The following is a 19461-nucleotide window of genomic DNA, read 5'->3' as shown; positions in this document are numbered from 1 at the left end:
CAGAAAAGCCAACAACACCAACAACTAGGGCAAGTACAAGGGCTACTACTTAAAAGGCCAAAGAACAAGCAAAAGAGAAAAAAAAGGCTACTGAGTTAGAGGGACTAGTGCAAAAGAAACAAAGGAGAAAGTACATTGCATAGCCTGAAACAGATGATGAAAAGACCAAGTCAAAAGATACACGTCAATTTAGAGTGGTAAGTCATACACCTAAATGTAATCTTGAAAATATCTGTGATAATATTAAGGATAGTGTAGGTATGACAGGTTTAAAGAATATTCATTTTGGAAAACTTAGTAGAATAAAGAAAAAATTGATTGAAGAATCAATTTATGCAATGATGTCTAATTTCAAGAGTACTCCACTTGAACTAGATAATACAATGCCAAAGGAATTGTATACAATTGTTGAAAATAAATGGCATTACTACTTAAATCTGGAAAAAAAAAAGGGAATCAACATTAGCCCAAATAATGCTAGATTTGACAAAAGATCAAATTATCAAGGCAAATAAGAAGTATGGTAGTAGATTTGCACCAAAATACAGAGCATTCAACATTCTCCAGAATAATATTGAGCATGTTGTAAAGAAATCCACTCAAATGTGAAAGTTAATATATGGTTTGATAATAGTCAAACAAGGAGAAGAGGATCCCTTTGAGGGAAGAAAAAATGGAGAAGAAGAGGAAGACAAGGAAGATGAAGCAACAAGAGGAAAAGATGATGCTACTATGGAGGAGACACAAAAGAAAACAAATGACATGGCTACAACTGAAGAGGAATAGGAACAATAGAGTGTGCAAGACACAAAAATGCCAAGCATGAGCCCTCCACATGACACAAGCATGCCTACAGATACTGTAATTGTAAAGGATGTTCCTAATAGCTTATCTCAGAACATCAACCTATTAATTACAAAAGATCTAAAGAAGATCCTTGACCAATCCACACTGCAAGCAAGATTGTGTGAGAATTTAGTGTTGGTCAATATTGATGAACTTCAAAAGGTTGTAGCTGATATTACTAGGGATAAGATGAATACACAAGAACCACCTTCTGCTATCCCTTTAGCTACCAGTGTCAACCTTTGATGCAAACATCAAAAGATACATCAAAAAATGATGACACAACTGTAAGAATTGATAAAGCTAAAAAAAAGAAAGTAGAAGAAGAGAAGACTACAAAAGAACAAATAGGATAGATAAATATATCTATACCTATAGCACAGACATAAGGTGCAAGCCAGATAGTAGTAATTGATCAAGGGAGATTTGAAGAAAAGGACATACCAAAGGAGAAGGAGTAAGAAGTTGCTTAAGCATTGGTAACATTACCAACATCTAGTACTCCTACAAAAGTCCTTTAGGAGCCGAGCAATAAATTTGTATCGCTATAGATTTCAGCAACAGGTCGTAGTTCGTCCAAGGTTACTAAGGTAATTCACTATGGAGATGCAACTTTAGATGAAGAAATAGTGATACCTAAATATGACTATGCAACCATTACCTTGGAACAAATAGACTTAATGTAGCAAACCTTAGAAAAGAAGAAAAAAAAGAAATACTCAGAAAGGAATATAAACAAAGGCAAGCATTGTAGGAAATAAAAGACATTTTCTTAGATGCTTTCAGTTTTCCTACACCTGAAGAATCAAAGACAATATTAGAACAACTATCAGATATTATGGATTAGGTGAATGATGAAGACTAGGATACAAATGCAAAACTTATGGAATGGTCAGAAAGAAAATTTGAAGGAAAAGTCAATGAGAAAATATCTGGTGATATAGCACTAGCATAGGTACAATTGGCTACAAAAATTGAGACAATGAAGAAGGTACTTGAGAACATATTCTCAATGTACACAAAATTGTGTGATCCCACACTCTTCACACTAGAAACTAGCCATAGAATTTTGAGTCTAGAGAGAAATTTAAAGGTATCAGATATGCAACTACCTTAGAACCCAACTCAGAGTGAGAAGCATTTCCATTCATTGCTTCAATCACAGAGTTAAATAATTCTATTAACAGTAGAAAAGGCTAATATAAGAGCCAAGTTTCTTAACATTCAAGCCTTCCTAACCCCTCATATGAAGATACTCAACAAGGAACTAGGATATGCAGAAATCTTGATGAAGAAAGATCCTAATCTTTCTACATCTGATGGACTAGTTCACCTTGTAGCAGAGATATCAATCCAAATCAAGTCACTTGATGTTGCATTTTATAATTGGGATGTTGCTCTGAAAATAATAGTGGAGGTTCACAAGTATTTCTTGGTCAAATACACAATCAATGTATAAACACTTTGACATAAGTGTCAAAAAGGGGTAGATAAATAAGCAAGGGGGAGATGAGATAAATGTGTAAAGAGGGAGACAAAAAGAAAGGGGGAGATAAAGGTAAACTATAGGGGAAGAAATTAAAAAAAGAGCAAAAATAGAGCATATCAGATAAACAGTATCAACATATTTGAAGACAAAGAGTATCAACAAGAGATAGACTTACTTAGAATGGAGAACATATTTTTGGATAATACAGGCACATTAACTCAGGGAAAGTTATGAATTTTGAGGTATATATTCTATTACAAGATTTTAAAATTTTTGAAGTCTTGTATATAAGCCGAGTTTTGAATATATTATACTCGAGAAGGTAAGATTAATTATGTAAAGTTAAGTGTTTTTGACACTCATGTCAAAGGGGGAGATTGTTGATCTCAGATTGGTTTTGACAATTGAGTGTCAACACACTTAAAACATTCACTAAGTTCATATTGAACTAAGTGATACATGCTAAGTATGATATGTAAAAACAATATATGCCGAGTTGCAATGAGTGCTGAGTCACTTATGTGCCGAGTAGACAATGAATGCCGAGTGATTCAAGTGCTGAGAAAATAGTAGATGCCGAGCAGTTCAGGTGCTGAATTAGAGAAAGAATTTTAGTATGTGCTGAGCATCAATAACTTTAAGTGCCAAGTAACACAAATTTTACATATTTGTTTGAGATTGCACAAACAACTATGTAAACCATTATTTAGTCGACCTAAGAATAAAATATGATCTTTTGAAGATAAGGACAAATCTAAATGCAAATTCCTTATGTAATTACATGCAGCCAATAAGAACAAGGGAAGGATTAGTGGAAAAAAAGATGACTCTCAGCCATAGATTCATACCTAACCCTAAGTCTTCTAGTCTTTTTAAGGAGGATGAAACCCTAAATTTCATTAAGAGTGTGTGCATAAGGAATTAAAGGTAGAGCACAATGAAGTTTGCATGGAGACTTAGAAGTTGTAAGAGAGAAAATTGTAGAATCAGTTTGATAAGAACAAAGGATAGAGGATACAACATTGACATATCAGATCAGAGAGGATCAAGGACATAGTATGGATTTGATCTTTAATCAAGCTACTAGATCTAATCACAAGATCTATGCTAAAACATCCTAATAGGTGATTTTAGTTAAACCTCCTAGGTGGAGTAGTCCTAACAGACTATTGTAAGTTCTTTAACAGGGTGACATTCCAAGTGGATGTTCTGAAGTCCTTTAACCATGCATACTTTTAACAGGGTGTTGAAATCCTCTAACAAGGTGGGACTTAATAGTCCTTGTAAGCCTTTAATAGGGTAGGCCTTTCACAGGGAAAATCATGTCTCATGGTCAACTCATTATAACCTTAATTGGTGACACTTTATTGTTGTAGTATTGAAGAATTGTGGGTGTCATCCCCACCCTAGTTTTACCTTCTCATTTGGAGGGTTTTTGGGTAATCATATTAGGTGTCAAATGTGTGATTGCTTATGTGTTTACATGTTCTGGATGTTTATGCTTTTCATGTTATTTCAAGTTTATCTATTGAATGCAGGCAATGGATGAGTGGTGAAAATTTTTATGGGTTCATGTTTTAACTACTAATTCACCCCCCCACCAGCTCCTCTCATAGTAGTTTATCGTTCCTACTTGTAATTCCATCATAACTGTGTGAATCTATTGGTTTTAGGCAATGTAGAAGGACACCATAGTTCAATATGCAATCTCAATTCATATGCATACGACATCGGATGGAGTTGAAAAAAATCCAACAATTTTGAATTTTTGTTAGAGGTTTGCATAGACCTATTAAATAAATTTAAACATGGTGGCTTTTATCAGCTCCTTCTATTGTCTGTGCATATAGAACGCAGTTGCATGTGCATTCTCGATTCAATATGGCAGAATCTTATTTTGGATGTGATGGAAAAATGACATGCACCAAAAGATGGAAAAATGATGTCATTTTTATAGGACTGGAACCTTTTTTTGTACTTTAAATATTGATCATTTCTTAAACATTTTAGATGTTAATGAGGAATTTATATGTTGTGTGGGAGGGGGGAATGAGCTTCCACCTTCATGTGGTTGGCCTTGATTAATAGAGAATATTAAAAATTCTCAAAACCAAGTGAAGCTCAATATTAACCTATGGTTGCATGACATCTAACTGATGATAATAAAAATTAATATTGTATTAGAGAGATGCATATTCTAGATTCGATTATGTCATATTTTTGCATCAACATTTCAAATCACACTTAGTGATTTATCTCCTCTAGCTCTTCACATCTTGATGACGGATCACACTTGATACAAAAATATGGCACACAATCAAATAAAAAATATGCATCTCTCTACTATGACTGATTGTGAAAATTCATTCATGTTAATATTGTATCAATTATCCTACATTTTTTTTGGTATTGTCATAATTAGAAATAGACATTGATTGTGTTAGGTTTTGTTAGGAAGGATTACATTATCGAGAAATCATCACAATTTGTCTCATGGATAGAAACGAGAGTTTACCCATAACCAACCATGGTTAAGGTCTGATGTGATGGTTTAAGAAAATAATGGAACTGAAATAGTGCATGCCTATTAGCTTGAACTTCCCTAGCCTTGCCAACCCACATTTAAAAAGGGATCTTAACTCATGCAACTAGCTATCACCTGACACACAAATGAAACTACAAAGTGAATTAGAGTGGAAAAATAGCAATGGGATTGTTTGCCACCAATTTTTTTAAAAATAATTCAACAAGTCATCACAATTGCGATGACTTGTTTTGACAGATAGTAATCACACTAACAACATTGTTGTTAGATTACCATCACAATTGTGATAGACTCTTTTGATAGATAACTATCACTTCCACAACATCCCTATCACACAATTGTTGCAATTGTGATAGACAACTCCAACGGCTAACCATTGGTACAATGATAGACTGGAAGCTTATATTGTCGCAATTGTGATGGTCAACTATCATAAGTGGGAGGGAAAGAAGATGAACTCTTGCCCTTGCGTGTTCCAAGTTACATCACATTTATCTGTCGTAGTTGCAACAAATGCCCTTGCTATTGCAATTTGTGATAGTAAAATGCCAATGCCTATCTGATGAGAGCCAATTTGTGGTATTGTCGCATGGGCAACAGGTGACCATTACAATTCAGACCCAAATGTAGTAGTGTGCATACATGATTTTTGACTTCCCCAAGATGCTCATGTATCATGATATGCTCCTACCTAATGTTAATGAGGTGCTTCTTTGTTAGCACTTTATTCCCAATTTTTTGTTATTGCACATTATTCCTCTTTGAGGGTTCCACTATCCTCACTTTGTGGTAGAGACCCTCGTAAAAGTATTTTATAGACGGTTGCATGCTAATGAAGTAAAAGTCACTTTACCATCACTTGTCCCTGTCCCCTTGGATTAGTTATCTACTAACTCTTGCTATGGGTTTCTATATATGTCGGTAGTTTGTTGTTGCAAGTCTTTTTTTACCTCATTGTAAATATTCTTTTGTTTCAACACCTCTGGATTTTGGTTTTATAAGTGAAAAAACCCTTTTTTTTTGTTCCTTTCAATTTTAAAAACACACTCAATCAAATGACTCAATAGATAAATATAATTTCCCAAGGAATAAATTTATGAAATATTATTCTCTTTTATACTTTTAAACATATTCTACAAAAAAGGGGATAACATATTCTCTAGATTATGTGCGTAGTGGTTGTAGAGATCTAATCCATTAGATGTTGGTGCAACTTAAATGCTCATAATACCATTCATACTCTAAGGACACAGTCCCCCATTCATTTCCACAATAACCATGGTTAATGCTTGATCTTTAGTATTTTATCAACTACCAAGTATACTTAATAAAAAATACAATTTTGAAAACTATATCTAATTTATATTCTTTCACAATGTTGTCATTATGCCATTGTCCTTTTACATGTATAGTTTTAAATTGCTCATACACGTTTAGAAAAAAATAGCAGTGAAAAATGTATATCCATATTTTTTCTCTTTATTATCTGGGCCAATTTGATTAGAGTTTAGTAAATGTAAGAATTAATTTACAAGTGGCATAATTGTGCATGAATTTGGTCCTTGATATCTGACCCTAGAGATGTTTTTTCCCTTTATTATTTGGGTCCAATTTGATTAGAGTTTAGTAAATTTAAGAATTAGTTTACAAGTGACATAATTGTGCACAAATTTGGTCCTTGATATCCCACGCAAGACCCTTTTCATCACCAATCCATTTGAATTTCTTATCTTTGTATTTTTTACGTTACCCTACATCAATATGCAATTTGCATAATCTTGATTTTGAGCCCTTTATTTTGAAATTTCAAATTTATCTATTGATGAGTACTTTAGTAGCCACTATGAATAATTTATATGCAATTTGATGACTTATGTGTTTGAATATTGTTTATAAGGATTTTGCATTATCTAGAAATAATCTAGGACAATAATCACATTTAAATTGCAATTTGTAAGGAGAATTTGATTTTAATCTTAAATAGTATCAAGCTTATATTAAATTAAACCATCCTAGGTCCATTGCATATTTACTTGTCCTTAATCTTGACCCACTTTGATTGAAATCTAATCATAGGCTTGATTGAGGAAAACTTAATCCTAACAATTCAATAGATTCTCCAAAGTTGTTCTTAAATACCTTCTATCCTAATGCATATTAAAACATCAAAATTGATATGTAGAAATTGATCAAGGGATCTTGGAACAAGTTCAAATTAATTTTAAGAAGATAAATCTCAACAAACAATCTACAAAACTGAAAAATGTTGTCAAAGACAATTTAAAATCTAAAAATAAGATAATTTGATTTATAACATCTAAAACAATTACTATTCTATCATAAATTAGAAAACAAAATATCAAATTTAATTCTAACACTACAATTCAATTGGCCAAATGTAATGGAATATTTTGAAACAAATAAGAAAGCCCTTTAGGGTATAGAGGGAATGTGTGAGTGTGTTAATGTTAACATTTATCTTTTTAGCTTAAATTTGATACCTATTTACACGTCAAAATTTTAATATTTACTAGCATAGATATCTTAAATAAATCTATCTAAAGAAATGCCGATAAATATAAATTATGAAATATTTAAAATTTAATTTATTACACCCAAAAATATTTATATTTCATTGTGTGTGTGTGTGTGTGTGTACTAATTAAAATAAAACAAAATAAAATACTACCACAACCATGAGTAAGGTAGAGGGCTCTATTTTTATGGAGTGGTGGCCCCATGATAATTTTTTAAGGGGGGGTACAAGTTTATTTGGAATCTACTCCTACAAAATAAGAGCTGCAACTTTTTAGCCCTCTCAATTTGAGTGGGTGAAAATGGAATGGAGTTAGAAATAGACCCACGAGCTTAGGAAAGAAATCTGTCACTTGTCAAACCTACTATTCATTTTCTTACTTGATGTAGGAATAGATTGAATAACTAGGGCCAAAGGCACACCCAACTATTCAAACCACCTATAGAGAGTCACATAGCAAAATCCAATAGAAAATAAAAACAACTCAGAAGATAGAGGAAGAAAATGTCTTTATTCATATATCCATACATCAATTACATGCCCAGCTGTAAGGCCTTCTGGGTCACGACCATATACATCAATTCAGTTATACTCTTCGATGATCAAACTTCATATTTTACTCTCTCTCTCTCTCTCTCTCTCTCTCTCTCTCTCTCACACACACACACACACACACACACACACACACACACACACACACACACACACAGCATTGTCCCCCAAGAATCTAACCAAGATCTTAAATACATGCGCAACCACAAGTTAGCCTGTTGCAAATACAACCAAATAAGCTCTTATATTAAATGCTAGGCTAAGCCAAAAGTCAGCTTACAATAGATATGTAGCACTAAATTAAATGCAAAGGTAAACTTCAACAGAAAACCACACATAGACAACTCAGCAAATGAAGCCTCTACAAAATACTAACACATGACATTCAAATGAACTTGACAACCACATGAACTTGGCAACTAAAGAACACTCATAAACCACATGAACTTGGCAACCAAAGAACACTCGACAACCACATGATTTTGACAACCAAAGGCACTCAACAACCAAAGAACACTTGGTAGCAACTGTGAACTTGACATCAACCAAGAAGCTCAGCATCCACTAAATGCTCGGCAACAACTGAGAACTCGACAATGCAAGACAATGCAATTTAGTAGAAACTAAAAAAACTGAAAAACATGTAGGATAATAGTGAAACCCAGGATGCTCCTGCATTAAAATGATTCTCTTGAATCATTGAGATGTCACAACTTGAGTTGAATCCAACTTAGATTGAGAAATCCATGAAGCATCTTTACTAGGTTCGTATTTCCATTTTACCAAATACTCATAGTAATCTTTTCCTCCTCTACTCTTGCCAACTCTCTAATCTAATATATGCTCAACTTCTTCAATCTTCTTCTTAGAATAGTCATCTTATACGTCCACTTCATCTTCTAACTCATGATATTTGTATAAATTAGTAACATTGAATATAGGAGATATATCTATGTCGTCAGGTAACTCAACTTCATAAGCATTACCACTGTCAAACTTCCTCAAAATCTTACAAGGTCCAAACTTCTTCATCTTCAAATTCTGTATGTTCCAATATGAAATCTTACTTTCTTTAAATGAACCATCACCTTATCACCGACTCTAAAAAGATGATGTCTTCTAGACTTATCAATATTGTCCTTATACTTCTGATTACTTTGTTCCATCCTCAATTTTACTTCCTTATGCAAAGACTCCATAAAATCAGCAAATTCTTCCCCTGCAACACTTCTCTTTTCTTCACCAGCAACATCCCTCAAATTTGATACTCCTCTAGGCTTCATTCGTGTAACAATCTCAAAATGTGTTTTCCTTGCACTCCTATACATAGAATTATTATATGCAAACTCAACTTGTGTTAATACCATCTCCAATTACTTGCCTTATCTCCCACTAAACATCTCAACAAATTACCCAAGCTTCTATTCACAACCTTTGTCTACCATCTATCTATGGATGGAATGTAGAACTAAACTTCAACTCAGTACTCATTTTATTCCATATTCTTCCAAAAAAAACTAACAAACTTACCATCTCTATCAAAAATAATACTTCTAGGTAATCCAAGCAATCTCACAATCTCTTTAAAGAAAATTTCATCAACATACTTAGCATCTGATGTCTTCTTACATGGTATGAAATAAGGCATCTTAGAAAATCTATCCACAAAAACAAATATAGAATCATACTGCTTTACTATTTCAGGCAATCCAAGAACAAAATCCATATTGATGTCACTCCAAGGTTTCTCAGGAATAGGAATAAGTGTATACAAACCATTATTTTGACTTGCTCCTTTTAAAACTTGACAAACTCCACAACTCCTTACAAATTTATGAACATCCTTATACATTTGTGGACAATAATATTTATCCTTCAACAAACTCAATGTTTTATCAATTCCAAAATGTCCAACCAATCTACCACTATGCTTTTCTTTAATCAAATTAACTCTTATAAAACTTCTAGGGATACACAACTAAATTCCTTTGAAAAACATACCTTCTTGAATAAAATATTCACCATACTTAATTATGTGATCTGTTAGATTTGGTGCTCTGCACTTTCTTCATGCCTCAAAAAAATCAAGGTCAATATCATACAACCCTTTCATGTCATCAAAATCAAGAACTTCAACCTTCAACTTGGTCAACAAAGTACATCTTCTGCTCAATGCATCAACAATTCTATTAGTAACTCCACTCTTATGCTTGATAACAAATGTGAAACTTTGCAAGTACTCAACCCACTTCATATGTCTCTGATTCAATTTATGTTGACGTCCCAAGTACCATAAAACTTTATGATCAATATACAACACAAACTCCTTAAGAATCAAACAATGTCTCCACTTCTTCAAGGCTTGAACAATGCATAAAATTCTTGATCATACACATAATACTTTCTTTTAGCACCATTCAACTTCTTACTAAAAAAAAAAAAAGGTTTACCTTCTTGACTCAACATAGCTCCTATTGCACTACCACTTGCATCACACTCAACTTGAAATACCTTGTTGAAATCAGGCAAAGCCAATACAGTGAACTCAACAACCTTTTGTTTTAAAGTCTCAAAACTCTTATAAGCTCCATATGTCCACTTGAAATCCTTTTTATCTCCTCTCATTGTCTCAGTCATAGCATTACAAACAAAAATTGAAATTCCTTATAAACTTTTTGTAAAAACTAGTCAAATCATGAAATGATATTACCTCACCCACATTCTTAGGTGCAGGCTATTCCAAAATTTCTTTTACCTTCTCAAGATTCATTTTCAAACCATCATTTGAAATCACAAATCCCAAATACACAATCTCCTCTTGCATAAAAAAACACTTCTTTAGATTAATCATCAACTTCTTGTTCAATCTCTGCAACACTTTCCTGACATGCTCAATATGTTCTTCCTTAGTCTTACTGAATATCAAAATATCATCCAAATAAACAATCACAAACTTACCAAGAATCTTTTTAGAACTTCATTCATCAACATCATGAAAGTACTTGGTGCATTAATCAAACCAAAAGGCATAAACAACCATTCATACAAACCATCTTTTGTCTTGAAAGTAGTCTTCCATTCATCACCTTTTTAAATTTTAATATGATGATAGCCACTCTTCAAATCAATCTTGGTAAAATACTTTGCTCCACTCAAACAATCCATTATATCATACATCCTTGGCATAGGAAACATATATTTCACTGTGATCTTGTTAATAGCTCTATAATCAATACACATTCTCCATTTTTTTAGGTGTTAATACAACAAGTACAATAAATGGACTCAAAATTTCTCTGGTCAAACCTTTCTCCAACAACTCATGCACTTGTTTGTTAAGTTCTTTGTTCCATATAGGTGTCAATCTATACAGTGCTTTGTTCGGAAAAGTAGCTCTAGGAATTAGATCTATAAAATGACTTATACTTCTCATTGGAGGCAAACCATCAAGTATATGCTCTGCAACAATCTCCTTATTTGATAGTTCTACAATTTCTACTGGCACTCGGTCAATACTACCAGTTGTCACTCAGTCATCACTAACTGGCACTCAATTAACACTATTTTATGGCACTCGGTTGTTATTGACACAACTCGATCTCCTTGGAACTATAGCAAAGTAGACTTGATTCTTTTTCATTTCCTTTTCAAATTGTTTTCCATTAACCATGCAAATTCTCACAATAGTACAATTAACCTTATCTAGACTTTCAATCAAAGGTAGCAATATTTGCCTTTTCTCGTTTACCTAAAGAGTATATTGATTCAATATTTCATCATGTATAACATATCTATCATATTGCCAAGGTCTACCCAACAAAATATGACAATAATCCATAGGCATAATATCACATACAAATTCATCAAAGTAATGTCCAATCTTGAACTTCACAAGGCATTGCTCACTTAACAATATCTTATGCTCATCTTTGATCCATGAAACATGATAGGGTTTAGGATGCTTCAGCCTGTGCAACTACAACTTTGTAACCAACTCTTCTGATGCCAAATTTGTAGAACTTCCACAGTCAATGATCAGCTTGCAACATTTTCCAACCATCTTACATTTGGTTTTGAAAAGACTTCTCCTACGGATAGGTTCCTCATCACTTCCCTTATTACATAAGGTTCCTTTAACCATGAGATTTTCTCCAACCTCAGGTCCACTTGGTAAACCCTCAATGTCTTCTTGAATCACAACATTTTTGTTACCTTGTCCACTTTCAGAGGATCTACATTCAAAGGGTCTATGTCCTACTTCACTAGATCTAAAACAATTACCATGAAATCCACCTCTAGAATAGGAATTACCTCTTCCTCGATAAGAACTAGTACCTCCTCGGTAAGAATCACCACCTTTCCACTTGGTCTTTCCTTTGTCATCATTGTTTCATTTAGTTTTTCATTTATCTTGCATAAAATTGTCAGATCTGCCACCTTCTCCATAAGATTTACCTCTGCCTCTATGGTATCTACCACCTCTGCCTCTTTGTCTTTGTTCATGCTTCTTTGTCAAGATCTCCTTAGCTTTCAAGACATATCGGTATGCTTCTCCCACACTTTCCGATTTCACAAAAAAATGTCATCTTGAATTCCTAATCTTAATCCATTTATGTACCTTACAATTTTCTCAACATCATCATCCACATGTCCAGATCTAATGTCCAATCTATAGAATTCCTCCGTATACTCCTTCACAGTCATGTCTATTTGCCTCAATTTTTGTATCTTTCTCAACAAGCTAGCTTGGTAATCAACAGGAAGGAATTTGTTCTTTACCTTGTTCACCATTTTCACCCAAGTTCTGATCTTCTCCTTTCCTCTCCTTTCTCTATCAATTTACAAATCCTCCCACCACAGTGATGCATGACCTTTCAACCTAGTAACTACAATTTTCACCATCTTATTATCAAGAGTGTTTTCATACTCAAAGAACTTTTCTATTTTAGCGATCCAATCCAACACAATATTGGTGTCTAATTTCCCATCATAAGGAACAACGACTACAACAAACTTTGAATTTTCTCTAGACAATACTCTCAACAACCTTGCCTCATCTTGATCTTCTTCAGGTTTCAGATTAGTGTTTGGTGTTACTACTTCATCATCACTTATATCATCAAGATGTGTTCCTCTCCTCTAGGCGGTCTCCACAGCATCTAATTTGGCTGCAGTTTGCCTCAATCTATCCAATATTGCATTATTAGCGTTTCCTCTACCTCAAACCATCTTTACAAATCAAGTTCCTGTAATATTGTAACCCTCTAAAAGTAGGTCAAATTCTCAAATCTACTACTCCACAACTAAATTCACTTAGGGTTCTACACAATCCAATTTCCACAAGGATGAACTTCAAGCTTTGATACCACCCAACATAGGAATAGATTGAATAATTAGGGCCAAAGGCGCACCCAGCGATTCAAACCACTTGCACAGAGTCACACAGAGGAATCCAATAGAAAATACAAACAACTCGGGAGATAGAGGAAGAAAATTCTTTCACTCATATGTCCAAACATTGATTACATGCCTAACTGTAAGGCCTTCTGGGTTACGACCATATGTATCAATTCAATTATAGAATTTGATGATCAAATTTCACATTTTGCTCTCTCTCTCTCTCTCTCTCTCTCACACACACACACACACACACACACACACACACAACATTGTCCCCCAAGAATCTAACCAAGATCTTCTTAAATACATGCATGACCACAAGTCGGCCTATTGTAAATACAACCAAATAAACTTATATTAAATGTTAGGCTAAGCCACAAATCGACTTACAATAGATATCTAACACTAAATTAAATGCAAAGGTCGGCCTCAACATGAAATCGCACACAGACAACTCGACAAATGAAGCCTCCACGAAATACCGACACACGACATCCAAACAAACTCGGCAACCAAAAGAAAACTTGGCAACCACACGAACTCAGCAACCAAAGAACACTCGACAACCACACGAACTCAACAAGCAAAGAATACTCAGTAACCAAAGGCACTCGACAACCAAAGAACACTCGACAACAACTATGAACTCGACATCAACCAAAAAGCTTGACATCCATTAAACGCTTGACAACAATTGAGAATTTGGCAATGCAAGACATTGCAACTCGTTAGAAACTAAAAAAACTTAAAAACATGCAGAATAGCAGTGAAACCTAGGATGCCCCTGCATCATCACCAAAATGATATAATCCTACCAAAGAAATTTACAAATAAATTAAATTTTTTATTTTCAAAATTTATAACACCACAAACTTCCTTGAATTTAGGAGTTGTTTTTCTTTAGCAGATTCACATATAAAATTCATGCAGATTCACATATAAAATTCATAGGACCGCTTTCTTCTCTAGAATTATATAGCCTCAACCAAAGAATCTCAAATATGGTCAATGCTATCTATCAATTCAATGACAGTATCAAACAAAAGCTGAACATTAGGAAACTGGTGGCAAACATAGGAGCATTTGGACTAGCCTTTTCCAGCAGAACCTGTGGGCCACTATTCATCAATGACGGGGAGAGTGCCCACTAGAGAGAGATCAAGAGGGCCTTGTCCATGAAGAATGCGGGTGCCCATGGGACCCAGCCTAAGAAAAGATCAGTCACGCACAATAGAAGAGCACTAGTCTTTCCCTTTCGTCACGAGGGATGCAGAGAGTCAGAAGGCCTACAAAAAGGCATGATCTCTTTCACTCTGGCGAAAAAGGCTAATTGACCCGGGGAGCAGGTCGGGGAAGCGCTTCAACATGGACACTGTCATTATATTTGATTTCGATCAAACCTTGATAGACTGCAACAGTGATCCATGGGTGGTCAATCAGCTCGGCGCTGCTGAGTCAATGAATTCTTTACTAAGAACTAATCTTCCCTGGACATCTCTAATGGTGGGTTTGATTCACCTTATTGTATCACCTTTTCACATATAATTTGACATAATTAGAGAATCAATCCTTTCTTTATGAAAATCTGTGATTGAATTTTCCGTGTTTCAGGAAAGAATGATGGGGGAGCTGCATGCAGCAGGGAAAAATGTGAGTGATATTCAGAACAGTTTGAGGACTATTCCCCTTCACCCAGAAATGATCAGGGCAATCAAATCGGCCCATGCATTGGGGTAAATTGCATTATTTCTACTTGCATGTATTCTCCAGCTCTATTTCTAGATTAAAAGCTAACTTAATTGTGGGTCTCTGAAGGCATAGCCATGATCACGGTCATGATCACAATATTGTCCAGAAGCTCGGCCCCTTTTAATGGTCAATTCAGTTGTAATATATGCCTTTTCTGTCTCTTGAGCTTTTATTAATTCTGTTTATTACAATCTCACCCCCCTAGAAAAATGTCACAAGGTTACATCTTAGTTATTCCTATGACTAAGATCAGAATAAGATTAGCATTAATTAGAGTATACTATAAAGTTTATAGGGGTCTTCTGATCCTCAATTGAGGAGGCTAGGGGCTCAAAGACTAAGAAATGCTTGCTAAAATGCCTCAATTTCCCAGCAGACTATCCATGCACGCTACTAGATGCAGCCAGTGCTGATGAACCCCGGGTTACAAATATTTGAAAGAAAACTAGGTTATCCCCGTGAAGATTAAATGCTTGCATGGAAGGAAACTCCGAACGGATTCGATATCAGCTCACATCTGCCAGGGTCCAAGCCAGTCAGAAAAGACTTAAAGGGCAATGACTATGTTAGGAACCATCATAAGTTAAGTTTGCCCAAGTCACGCCTTATTCGGATCCGATGTCCGAATAAAGATGATGCTTCATAATGTCCTTTCAACTAATTGGATTCTACGATCTATGAAAGTTTAGTTAGACATGAAAATTTGCATTGATCTTTGATGTGAAGCTTAAATTACACAGCCCAAACTGTGCAATGGATTCCCATATATAGGCAGGGCTCACTTCCAATAGAGTTCCAAACACTCATGCTTCGGAGCTGTGAGATCATAACTAGGATTAGATTATTTTGATTTTGAAATTGGAAACTAAACTATAATAAACGGTGTGTTTAGTAGTTCACAATTCTATTTATCATGAAAAAATATAGTTTCGTTCAAATTCTTCTATACAAACCAGAGAAATTGGGAAATTGATTTCAGTAAGCAACCGTTGACAAGTTTCGTTGTACTGAATTTGTCTAAATTGATTTATTTTATTCATGACACAATTTATAATGAATTTAAAAGAAGAATTGCTTAAGTTGGATTGGTTATTTGGCAATTGTTCTAAAGGGACACTGTAACTTTTGTGGCTTTGCAGATGTGATCTACGGATAGTCAGTGATGCCAATTTGTTTTTCATCAAAACTGTTCTTGAACATTATGACCTCCTCCAGTATTTTACCGATATTATAACAAATCCGGCAAAAATTGATGAAGGAGGAAAGCTAAAGATATTCCCTTTCCATTCAGATACTGCTGTCCCACATGGCTGCCAACTTTGCCCTGCTAATATGTGCAAGGTTCAAACACATTGTCCTCTACACCTATTTTATGTGTGACATTAACAAAGGCCATGCAATTGTAAGTTTCTGTCTAGTTATAATTTAGTAGGCATATCCCACCCATAAACTCTTTTGCGGAGTGGTGTGGGTTCTGTGGAATAGTTTGTATCTGGAAAACAACCAGACCCTTACCCTGCTTAAAAAACCATTAATCAGAGAAGCTCCACATGATCTAGTCTGATATACTTCTTTCTACATAATTCTTAAGTTGTTTATGCATCAGATATATTTAATACATTTGTTGCAGGGAGCAATAGTGGATGGCATAAAAAATTGCTTTCTCCCAGAATCTAAGAAACGCTTCATCTATCTTGGAGATGGCAGGGGAGATTTTTGCCCTTCACTAAAATTGGAGAGTCAGGACCACGTCCTTCCAAGAAAAGGGTTAGTCTACTGTCTAAACTTGTTATACAAACCGTCAATTTATGTTGCACTGAACCCTACAAGTATGTTTTCAGGTACCCACTCTACAACCTTATTCTTGCAAACTCAAATCTCGTTAAAGCTCAAGTGCATAGTTGGAGCAACGCCAAAGATGTGGAATATTGCCTTGGCAATTTGCTTAGTTCTTGAGGAAGCAAGGGTTTCCTCTTTTTGAGAAAATGCATCTACATAAAATTTGTTTTGAAACAACAGTCTTGAATATTTGTTTGATTGGAGGTGTCAAATTACTCCAAGGTTAGTTACTTTCATACTCCTGTAGAATCCTTACTATGCATAAAAAATCACAGGCTATATGCTAAAGGCAAATTGTGCTAATCTATGCTCACATTTATTGATAAGTTCAGAATGTGTGCCTAGGGAAATTACATTTAATTTCATATAATTTAATTTTTTTCTCATTGTTATTTTGTTCGATCCTATGAATTCAGAATTTCAGAATAAAAAAGGAAAAGTTTCTGGCCTCTTCCAGAAAATGCACTATAAATAGCTTTTCAAATGCCTGCACCTTATGATGATGGCATTGGAAGGTTAAGGCATTTGATGTAGGTAGTTTCAGGTATGATTTGGGTTATTTCCCAAAGATTAGAAGCTAGTATCGCTCACTGAGTCACCTTTTTCTTGTTTATGGTTCACTTTTAATTCTTCTGAACTTGAAAGCATTAAAATCAGCGAACTATAATTTCTAGGTGGAGATTGATAAACCAACGCGATCAGAGAGTACCTTAAAATGATTATACGGGCAACCAAACCGAGGAAAAGAAAATGGAGAATTTAGATTATACAAGAAGACAGAAGAAAATCCAATTAAATACTAGTGGGTGAAACCCTCCAGAAGATCATTGAACTTGAGCATGCAACCATCAGATAACAACACAGACTACAAGGTGCAGTGTCAAACAAGCAGAATGGATTGGAGGCTTCCATCTACAAATCAACTACCAGGCGAACTCTCCCACCCAATTAAAATCAAGTTGATCTCATGCATGTTACTTTTCAAAACAGAAGCGATCCCTTGAATGTCCGTCATAAGCAACTTCCTTATCTCCAATGTCTTGTGTGTGGGCAGTACTAATAATCTCATCTCTCAAATTCCCAAATTTGTAATTCGTTAAGCATAATCTTCATGGAGATGGAGATCAGTCTGTATGTATGTAAGTAATTGTAATACGAACTGTATACTGTATAGTAAAACTAAAAATATACAGACCTTTTGATGATGTAGTTTGAAGCATAGTTCCCAAACTTGGACTCGACTCAAACTCAACAAGGCTGACTCAACTCATGACTTGGCTATGACTTGGCAACCACTCCGCTACGACTCGGCAAAATGAAAAAACCCTTGAAATTCACAAATTTTTAATGATTTAAAACTTGTTTCATGCATCCTTTATTGAATAAAACTGAAGACACTATAACATCATCAAATAAAAGTTAATTTGTCATCATATACATACAAGGAACATAAATGATAATCCATCATATACGTAAAATTTAAATTGTAGCTAAGTCTATCAGGAATATGGAATTGAAACCAAAGGGATTTTGGATGAAATGAGTTAAAAACTTAAAACCTTTAGACAATCCTTGTTCTAGCTTGACCTTAGAAAACCAAGATAAGTAATGGGGGGATAGAGTGCTGAAAGCATGTCAAATCTTGGAATTTGGCTGAGTCTGGAAATTTTTGGAAAACCCCAAAATCTATATCTTGCATCTTAACTCTAGAAGCTGAAACCTATCTCAAACATCCTGACAGTATTTATACGAATATAATTTCAAGTATAAGAAACTTAAATGTTATATTTGTATAAATCCTCCCACCCTCGGAGCCAAGTGTTGAATTGCAGAGTACACTTGCGAGTGTATGCTTGGACTTGACTGAGTTATGCATGCTCAATTTCGGTGAATTATGCATGCTCAAACTTGGCGAGTTATACCATCTCGATAAGTTGGGTGAGTCATGCCCCAAAACTTGGTGAGCCAAGTGGCTGAGTTGACATAACTCGGCTGGGCTGACCCTTCTCGTCAACTTGCCCAACTCATGCCAAGTTTGGGGACTCTGATTTGAAGTTCTTAGAGTCGAGGTGGTTTATTTTTTCATGGGCTCATTTGATGCGTAAGTTCTGATTTACATGCCTTGTTTTCAAAAGTTTGACGAACCAATGTTTCGCTCTAGATTTCTCTCATTATTGTTGTAACATCTTATAATATTTTGGCTCTTTCCCTAAATCACCCCAAAGAATACTTCTGAATTTATTGCTTTCTCATACACTATACCCATGAAGAATACTTTTGAGGAACAATATAAACTAAGAACTTTGTATTTTAGTAAGGAGTCTCCACATGCATTATATGTAAAGTGATCTCTATTGTTCTAATTCCTATTGGACAAATACCACTGAAAAATATCTACTTATCTTTTCCATTGGCAGACAAGAAAGTCAACTTGGCAAGATGCAGATGAGTTATACCATCTCGATAAGTTGGGCGAGTCATGCCCCAAAACTTGGTGAGCCAAGT

The 19461-nt window shown here is 34.8% G+C and overlaps 1 protein-coding gene and 1 long non-coding RNA gene across 2 annotated transcripts; both read left to right on the top strand.

Annotated features, from left to right (window-relative positions):
- Positions 1–14416: 14416 nt before the first annotated feature.
- Positions 14417–17348, top strand: LOC149559509 (inorganic pyrophosphatase 2-like). Its single transcript, XM_089833420.1, has 5 exons — positions 14417–14871; positions 14980–15101; positions 16257–16458; positions 16748–16884; positions 16959–17348. The coding sequence occupies exons 1-5, from the start codon at positions 14734–14736 to the stop codon at positions 17071–17073; spliced, it is 714 nt and encodes a 237-aa protein (XP_089689546.1). The 5' UTR covers positions 14417–14733; the 3' UTR covers positions 17074–17348.
- A 23-nt stretch (positions 17349–17371) lies between these two features.
- On the top strand, positions 17372–18186 carry LOC149559508 (uncharacterized). Its single transcript, XR_016365172.1, has 2 exons — positions 17372–17500; positions 17631–18186. It is a non-coding gene; the product is annotated as an uncharacterized LOC149559508 (long non-coding RNA).
- Positions 18187–19461: the final 1275 nt, after the last annotated feature.

This window comes from Cupressus sempervirens, chromosome 5 (genome assembly GCF_028749045.1).
Source record: "Cupressus sempervirens isolate cs-2001-9-10 chromosome 5, ASM2874904v1, whole genome shotgun sequence".
Lineage (NCBI taxonomy): Eukaryota > Viridiplantae > Streptophyta > Pinopsida > Cupressales > Cupressaceae > Cupressus > Cupressus sempervirens.
The sequence above is the reverse complement of the archived record's forward strand: the minus strand, read 5'-3'. Positions and strand labels throughout refer to the sequence as shown.